At 46.7% G+C, this 9,666-nt stretch overlaps 2 protein-coding genes across 2 annotated transcripts in view; both read left to right on the plus strand.

Annotated features, from left to right (window-relative positions):
- The first annotated feature begins 4,754 nt into the window (after positions 1-4,754).
- On the plus strand, positions 4,755-6,173 carry LOC106806246 (probable G-protein coupled receptor No9). The gene has a single exon (XM_014808120.1). It carries the CDS (start codon positions 4,773-4,775, stop codon positions 6,171-6,173), a length of 1,401 nt encoding a protein of 466 aa, XP_014663606.1. The 5' UTR covers positions 4,755-4,772.
- A 2,288-nt stretch (positions 6,174-8,461) lies between these two features.
- LOC106806252 (alpha-1A adrenergic receptor-like) overlaps positions 8,462-9,666 on the plus strand; it is a 7,214-nt gene continuing 6,009 nt past the window's right edge. The window contains exon 1 of the mRNA XM_014808127.1: positions 8,462-9,658. Within this exon, the coding sequence (XP_014663613.1) occupies positions 9,204-9,658 (455 nt within the window). The 5' untranslated portion in view covers positions 8,462-9,203. The remainder of the gene's footprint in view (positions 9,659-9,666) is intronic.

A 9,666-nucleotide genomic window follows, 5' to 3' on the forward strand; every position in this document is an offset into this window, starting at 1 on the left:
TACGTACGTGCGTGCGTGTTTGTGTGTGTGCGTGTGGGGGCGCCAGATGGCGGCCGTGACTCAGCGGTAACTTATATATAGTTGATATTATCAAGAGCGTATAAAGAAGGGTATAAAGAGCGTATACCTTCTTTATCTGCTCTTGATATTATATTATATTAGTCGATTATGATAATAATACGTTGTCTTATACTTGATCGCATCGTTGTAATGGGATTATTCGTTAATGGCGAGTAGTTAATCATCCCTAGTACAATAGGTGGCGCATAAACGCGTGCATTCGCCTTTATTTTTTCGGTCGTGTAGCCTAATGGGGTTTAGTATAAATTACATTTGTGCTGCCTCCATTAGCGCCCTTCCCCGTCATCGCAGTTCACAAATGTAACAACTACCATCATTGGATGATTCCATTATGCGTGCTCGGTAGCGACATGACCGATTAGCATGATGTAATGCACGCGTGTATCTATTGTCGGCTCCGTTGAAACGTAATACATTCTACGTGTAATGGCGCCCTGACCCTTTTATCTTTTAAAACGCAGAAACGCTTAGTAACAGGTGGCGATATTCGATTGCTCGTGTTTTACGAGGTGGCATACATCCCCACAATTGAAGTAGCACAGCTGTTCTGCTAAATGATATTAAGAGTACATAAACCAATTACGTTCTAGAACACAATTTATGTGCTGATGAATCTATTAGCACGCCATGTGCGCCGTTGTTATATGCGATTATGACGCGTTCTAGAACGTAACACGCCATTCTAGAACGGCTGATGTATAACATATACTAGCAGGATACCCGGCGTTGCCCGGGAAATAAAGCACTCAGTCGGTGACCACTTGGTTGAAAGAAAAATACCCAAAAAATCNACCGCTGTAGCTTATGGCGCCCCTGACCCCTTTTATCTTTTTAAAACGCAGAAAACGCTTTAGTAACCATGGTGCCGATACCTCGTCGAATCTGCGCTCCCGTGTTCTACCGAAGGCCTGCGATACTATCCCCACAATGAAGTGCACAGCTGTTCTGCTAAATGATATTTAAGAGATACAATAAACCAATTCCACCCGTCCCTCAGAAACCACAATCTACACTCGCCCCCTGCTGACCTGAATCTATTCCCACTACCACGCCACCCCCCGCCCCCATGTGCGCCGCCCGTGTTTATACCTATCGCCGATTCATGACGCGTTCTCTCAGACACACGTAACCACGCCCCATTCTAGCACACCCCCGGCCTGATCCCCCGTCATACACACCTCATCACCTAGCCCGAGATCACCCGCTGCCGCCGCTGAAATATACCGCACCTCGCAGGTCGTGGACCACTTGTCTTGACCAAGAAAAATCATCACCCGCCCTAAAAAAATTCGTCAATTCTACTGTCTATCTATTCCTAGCTATCCTTACCTCGCTATCTATTTCGTCATTATCTTCTATCTATCTATCTATCTACCTCTAATTCTATTCCTATCTCCTATCGACTCTTATCTATCTACTCTACTCCACTGCTATTCCTATCTATCCTATCTATTCATCCTATGCTAATCTATACTATCTCTATTCGATATCGCATTCCCATACTATCCTATGCTATCTATCCTATCTCTCTCATCTATCTATCACATCTAATCTATCTATCTATCTAATCTATCTATCTAACTATCTTATTCTACCCTTCTATACTCCCTCTTATACTTCCTCTATCTATCTATCTAATCTATCTATTCTCCTCTTATCTATCATCCTATCCTATCTATCCCCCTAAGTATACCTAATACCTAATCTATTATCTATGTACCTATCAGTCCTATCTATTTATCTATTTATCTCTTGTACTTATCTTCATCTTCCATATACATTCACAAATCATTTATTCATAGCAAGTACACTCACAATTATTATCGATCAATTCAGGAGTCATATTCAATAGCCAGTAATGACACCGATCTGAAACCGGCAAAAATCTCAACATTTCAATTTGCCCTCCTAGTTCTACCCCCCCCTATATGATTTATTGTGTTTAACTCGATACACTTGAGCTACCTAACATCTTACCTCCTTAATCATCCCCCTATACTAAATGCCCGTGTCTAACTGTTTGTGTTCCTCACAAAAATGACAATCTGGCGAGCTCTCTGTCCCCACCAACGTACAACTTCGTGGTTTTGAAAGTTTATTAACCGCATTTCTCAACAACGACTGCAACGAAACACAAAGCCAATGCTTTTGAAAGCCGCTCGCTTACTCCGTCTTCATGCAATGCCCAAACATAGCAAACAACTAGCGAGGTTTGCCAGGATTTCGAAAGTAAACACGACCTCTGTCTGTTTATTTTATTCCCGGCCACTTGCTCGAATGACAGTAATTCATGTTACTGTAACATATCTTTTTAATCCCTCCCAATATACATAAATGGCTAAAAATACTTACATCATTGAAATTTTTATTTCCCTCCCAATGTCCAATAGACAATCACACCGTTACAGTCGGTTTAACTTCCTCCGAAATCCCTACTAAACCTCTCGCTCATGTTGTTTGCGCTTATGTTTTGCCTCTGCCTAAGCCCGATTAGAGAGCTTTCAAAAGCTTGCCATCCTTATTTTCGGTCACCGAGTTTGTTGAAAATCTGCGTAAGAACTTTTCACAACCCCACATTTCCCTCTTGTTACGTTTGGACCGATCTGCTCCGGATTTGTCATTTTGTGAGACCACGATTAGACACGGCATTAGTTTAAACTTAAGGTAAGATTGAGCCTCACAGTTTATCGCAGTTACAACACAATAAATCACTTGTCGACTCTTCTAGGCGAACTAACAATGTTGAATTTTGCCGGTTTCAGTCTGTCTTACTCCTATTGATAGACTCCTGTTATAATCGCATGAATACATGATTCACTATCAAACCCTATGTTTAGTTGGGCTATTTAAATTGCGGTGGCACCATTCGTCCGAATGCTTTGACCCATTATAAACGACCCGTGAGATCTTCTCCAACACACGCAACATCAACCCTCCGTCAAAATAAACACTTGTAAATACATCCCTTTACATTAAAATAACAAAATCTGTGGCGTTTTCCGTACCATCATTGCATAAAGCCCAACTTGTCCGGATGGCCGCCCCCCCCACCCCGACGGGCATGATGATATACGCTCGTGTAAGCAACAACGTGCCTCTGAACCACTCGTTTAATTTGTTTTACAGGCCTGTTCGAAATTCCATGTCACCACTACATCAGCCGTCATGCTTCAAACGACTAATGCACACATTTATATCTAAACACGACGCAGCCGTTTTCGGCAAAAAAATAATTAATGAGGGCGTAACTCCATACATGCTTCATGTGATTATTGTAGTTGCTGGCTGCCCCGATAGAGCTTACTTGTGGTAAGGTAAATCAGCTTGGATGACGCCACGGATAAGTGCCATTTTTGTGCTTCGCTACATACCTATATAATACTTTCTGATGCTCTCTAGCTACAATCGATAAATCTGTGAATACTAGGCCGTTGTTTGAACTCGACCGTAAGCCTCTCTCGTCAACTCCATGAACCGTTAGCAAGACAGAATTGGCAATAGGCCTGCAGGCATTCTCGGTGTATATTCCACGCGCTAGAAACCCACGAGCGCAATGACGTCATTTCGATGTCACATACTCGCGAGCGCTTCATTCTAATATATCATATCCTCAGTTGGATAAAAAACAGATGTCGATTATTATTAGTGTCATTGACCATATATTGATCGTATAATTTATTCTATTCATTATATTTCATTGATTATATTCATCGATATGTTATTATTAGAGTGCTCATCATTATACTGTTTTTCCCATTAAAATAGTTGTCTTATTATATGTCATGATTACCTAATATGGCTTATATATAACACTTTTTATTATTATATTTATATTATATGTTATATATATGTTATTATTATATGTTATATTCATAGTTGTTATTATATATGTTATTATGAATTATTTTCTATATGATATTTATTATATATGTTATTGATTAATTATATGTCATATTATATGTTATTATATGTTATTATTATATGTCATATTATATGTCAAGATTTGTCATTATTAACCCCTGATAATATCAATAATAGATTATTTGATATTATAAATACATGTATATAGGGCCTATATATATATTATTTAATTTGCGCGACCGTTAAATTTTAATGAAAATCGTGTATTATATATATATTATCAGGAGTAAGATAATATAGGAGGAGTATGACACTCCAAAACACGAGAAATTCAACATTTGCTTGCCTAATTTTACCGATGATATATTACGTGCAACTCGATAAAAATTACATCTAGATTAGCGTTTGACATCCACCTCACACTCAAACTTTACTTTGTTTCCATGCCTCTTCTTTTTATGGAGATATAGCTTTGAACGTCACACATGGTTCATAGCGTTTTACTATGCTGGGGGCTCAGCTTCCCTGAGGTTTCAAACAGTTGCTATCCCTGTGAGGAATGGTCTCTTGTCTGTTTAAATAATGCCACCTGTTGGCGACAGGAGTAAGATAATATAGGATATTATATAATATAGTATATATGTGTGTATATATATAGTGTGTATATATGTGTGTGTATATATAGGATAATATATATAGTGTGTATGATATAATATAGGATATAATATTATGATCCTATATTATCTTACTCCTGCCGCCAACGGGTGGCATTCTATATACGATATATACGATATATACCATGCTGCAGGTACCTGGCCATCAGCAGACCCATGAGCTATCACAAGTGGAACACCAAGAGATGCGCCGCCATGATGATCACGTGCGTCTGGGTGCTGGCGACCGTCATCTGCATCACGCCGCTGTTCGGCTTCGGTGTGCGCGAGCAGGGCATCCGCAACCAGTGCCTGCTGACGGGCGGCGTCGGTTACGTCATCTTCTCGGCGGCCGGCTCGTTCTTCGTGCCGCTGTGCGGCATCTTGTTCATGTACTATCGCATCTACGTGCTCGCCGGCTACCACACGCGCCGCATACGCAACGAGCGCAAGTACATGAAGGAGATCTCGAGCTACTACAGCGCGCAGGAGACGCTCGGCGTGCCCGGGACGCCACGTGCGCAGACGAACGGCGGCGCGCAGAGGTCAAGAGGGAGCCCGCACGTCGGCGACGCGCATCGTAAAAGTCGCGCGACGTTCAGAGAGTCGCGGACGAATCGCTTAACGGCTCCCGTGCGCATCCGCGTAACGAGCGAAGCGAACGCGCCCGCCGAATTCCCGACGACGGACGACAACAGTTCGGACGAGTCCGGCAAACACAAGAGCAGCGAGATCGCGCGCCGCGTCGCGCACGTCAAGAACAGCATCCGACACTTCAGCAAGGAGAAGCGCGCCGCGAAGACGCTGGCTATCGTCGTCGGCTGTTTCGTCGTCTGCTGGCTGCCGTTCTTCACCGTCTACATCGTCGAGGGCGTCTGCGCGTCGTGCCGTGTGCCGACGCTCGCGTTCAAGTTCGTCTTCTGGCTCGGCTACGTCAACTCGTGTCTGAACCCGGTCATCTACCCGTGCTCGAACCGCGAGTTCCGACGCGCCTTCAAGAAGCTGTTGAAGCGCGTCGGCCGCAAGCTGGTCGAGACGAAGCAGGACTACTACTACTGGTACGTGAATTCGACGCCGTCGCCGTTGCCGCGCGACAAGCGCTGCCGGACGGCGGGCGCGGGAATTAACAACGTCGGCTCGACGCGCCGGAATTACGTATGTGGGGATCGGCGCGTGCTAGTGGCGCCGCTCACGAGGAGCGTGTCTTTCCAGACGCTCAGCGCGACGGCGCCGCTACAGGCGTATCTGAGCGTCGCGACGAGCGCCAGGCTGCATCTAAGCCACGCCGACTTCCTCACCACGTCGTTCACGTCGCCTCCGCCTCGGGCCGACGCGGCGCCGACAGCGACCGAGTACGCAGCGCCAATCACGCGCAGTTGTTCGCAGCTCGTTGTGCGACAGGTGGTCGCCGACGGTGACCTAAATATCGCGAGGACAAACACTGCTGATCGACGGCAGGAAGACGTCGAATTAGCTGACGACGATACAGTCGTTAGAGAAGGCACGGCGCAATGTCAGCGACGTTCGTCCGGCCGTGCATTCTATTCGCGTGAAACTAACGTGACATCGAGACTCTGAGGGGAATTAGCTGGCCTCCGTTATCAGTGCATTTAGATTGCATCGAAGTCATCGCATGCACGCCTGGCCATCGGATGTACATATGGTTTATCGCGTGTAGATAATAATATGTATGTAGATGCATATACGCCAAGTTATTACGCCATGTCGATAGTCGGTTAGCGAATACGGATAGCAAGTAATCGCTCACGCCGCTTATGTTAGCTACGCTGGTAATTTTTTTCGTAAGTAAAATTCGTCATTATTTATCAGCGCAAGCAGTGATTCCATCAGAGTCCGTAAAAACGCCTGCAATGATTATCGAATAAACTACGCATGAAAAAATCATTCAAAGAAAATACGTTTGCGCATTTTCTAATTTGCATGTTGCATTATGTTAAAATCTAGCATAAATAATTTTCGCAACTTAACGTAATAAACTTCCCGTATACGTACATATACAGTGTATCGGTGTATCAGAACCTGCACGCGAGTTTCCTCGCAGTGAGCATTGCCCGATGGAAGACCGCACTAGTACGATAATTGCGTGTGTCCGCGGGAGCTTGCCGCGGTACACAGTAGCGGGGTTTTCATTGCTAATCAGCGGCGCGCGATCTGTCGGCAGTCATCGGAGCTGACATCAGTAATAACGCTTCCGCGTAATTGTGCTTGCGTCGCACACCCCGCCATCTCAAAGAAAAATCTCGATTATTCATGCGCGCGCGCTTATTCTATATGAAATCTGTGCGAATGTGGAATCGCGGGGAGAGCGAGGGAATCCGTAGGACGTTACTCCGAGATGCTTCCATAGGCGAGGGGGATACAGGGTTGAACGCGCATCTAAATCTTCCCCGTACAAGTATCGACGTAGTTCTAAGCGCTGATGAACGCTAATTAATTCATGGCACACGCCATTACCGTAAAGCCCTGTTCGCGCGACTAAAACTAAAGCGAGTTTAATGATTCCTGATCACCCGTGTGAACAAAACGGGTAATGACCGGGTGTCATTTAACACGGATAATTTGACACCTACTCACGAAATAATTTAATAAAACAATCAACGCGTCGTGGCAAGTCCGACGATGTAAGCACAAAGTAGTTTCGGCGAAATATTGGATGTAGGTATACGACTGGAAAATCTGACTACGCCGAAAGCGCCATTCCTTCTCTCTCTCTCTCTCTCTCTCTCTCTCTCTCTCTCTCTCTCTCTCTCTCTCTCTCTTTCTGTTTCTCTTCCTCTCTCCCTCCCTCCCTCTCTCTCTCTCTCTCCATCTTTCGCTCTCTCTATCTATCCCTCTCTCTATCTCTCTTTTGCTTTATCAGTCTCTCTATCGGTCACGCTATCTATCTCCCCATCTCTCTCTTTTGTCGAGCAGTGTCGAGGTGTGTGCGTTCGGTGTAAACGATTAGCTTTATCATGAATATGTGAACGTCCGTAGCAGGAAAAGCTAATCCTCCTGACCCCTCATGTCGGTAACCCCTGCATGTCACATAGAGCGAAAACAATCACGTTAAATTTACATCGTGTTACGAGGACGACATCTAACTCATGCCGCCTGCCAGAGTAACGTGCCAGCTAATTATACTGAACCGCGACGACTTCACGATCAGCGTGGGATTGGGTTGGAGATTTGTTAGTTCCACTAATTACGCCTATAGCTACGATGCCAACCGTGCATGCCTGCACGCATGCACGCGATCCGGGAATTAGATGAACATATATCGCGCTCCCCCTCACCTCATCGATCGTAAACTTCTACACAAAATTAAACATTTGCGTTATCTACGAAATTTTCTGTTTGCTGCGGCATTCAGAATCGGATTCATCAAAAATGTTGATGAATGCAGGCGCGTGTGTTGCGGTCTCATCGCGCTGACCAGCTACCAGCGCAATTTCCCCCGGTTTTGCTACATTCGACGTTCGAGATGAATTACTGTATACGCACGCGTGTCACTGCGTACGTAACACTCAGACAAGCTCGCATATATACTCCTCGCCCCGCGAAATTGAAACGGGAACACGAGTTTGACACCGACTGTAAGCGTCGATGATGCTTACACTGAACTACTCTTGCTGCTATATGCGTGCGTGTGGGTGAGAGGGAGGGAGGTATGTAGCGGAGACGCAGGAATGAGGGCGGCTGCGAGATCTCACGCTAAACGTCAACACAGCCGCGTGCTGTTGCTCCCGCCGCGCGCGACTGACTGACTAACTATCAGTGGCGCATCAGCGGCGCTGTTAGCGCGTCTGCGTTTGCTGCGGTCCGATTTCCCCGCGGCGCACGCAGTCAGTCAGCGACGACCACTCAGACGCAGTCGCTACGGCGTCGACGACGGGCTGTGCTTACGGCCTGCCCGTATAGCTAGACACGGACATGCGAGACGATATATTATGAAGAAATATAACGACCGAAAATTCAAACGTAAACAACTGTGGTATGGAGAGTAGATCTCACAGTTCGTGACCGCGAGAGTGACGAAGGTTGTAACTTGACACCGGCTTACGCGCACGTTCGTGTTCGCGGTGGCGTTTTGTTTGTCTTCGTGTGTTGCCGGACACCGTGAGCGGATGACGTGCGCGCGCTTGCAGGAATTTGCGCGAATAGGGTGTGCCTGACAGACGACTTCTTCACACGCGATAATCTATCACCCGGTCAGAGACAGGTTAGCTGTGAGTTGTTGTCGGAGTAAGCAAAACGCACCCTGGTGAGTCGCATGTGTACCCGACTTCGCCTCCAACTATACTCACAGGCCGTATACACTCCCAGTGGTTAGCGCTAGTCGTTGGCCGTGGTAGGACTGTGGCGGTGCGAGTGGTGAGCAAAGGTTGCATGGTGAGAGCCAGTGTTGAAGTTAGACCAATGTCGAGGTAACGGACAGCGAGACGGTGTGAAATTGATGGCGGTGGATTAAGACTCTCCTAGTCTATAGACTGAGTATAGGCTAAAATGGTTTACTCGCTATCGCACCCTGCAGGCTGTACACTATACTAGAGCATGAGGTCTCTAGTCCCATTATAGTCTATAGTTTATATCCTATAGGCTGTCGTCATGGCGACGTCTGTGCTGAATATCTCGCGCGCCGTCAACGCGTCATTCTCTCTCGGCACACTTAGCGCCGATCTGAACGCGTCGTCTTCGTCAACCGAAAATGCCTCGGCGACGTCGGTCGCGTCGTCGGCGGTCGACACGTCGTACGGCGTCGTCGCCACGACCGTGCTCGTCATCGCGTTCAGCGTCATCATCCTCGCCATCGTCGTCGGCAACTGCGTCGTCATTGTCGCCGTCGTCTGCGAGACGAGTCTGCGCTGCGTCACGAACTACTACATCGTGTCGCTGTCGGTCGCCGACCTGCTCGTCGGCATCGTCGTGCTGCCGTTCTCGGCGACGTACGAGATTCTCGGCGACTGGGTGTTCGGCAGCGCGCTGTGCGTGTTCTGGACGGCGTTCGACGTGCTTGTGTGCACGGCGTCCATCTGCAATCTGGTCGTCATCAGCCTGGACAGGTGTGTGA

The sequence above is a fragment of the Priapulus caudatus genome, unplaced genomic scaffold (genome assembly GCF_000485595.1).
Source record: "Priapulus caudatus unplaced genomic scaffold, Priapulus_caudatus-5.0.1 Scaffold150, whole genome shotgun sequence".
Classification (NCBI taxonomy): Eukaryota; Metazoa; Priapulida; class Priapulimorpha; order Priapulimorphida; family Priapulidae; genus Priapulus; species Priapulus caudatus.

Excerpts from the sequence above, each read along its gene's own strand:
- LOC106806246 (XM_014808120.1), top strand. The coding sequence starts at position 4,773 with ATGAGCTATCACAAGTGGAACACCAAGAGATGCGCCGCCATGATGATC.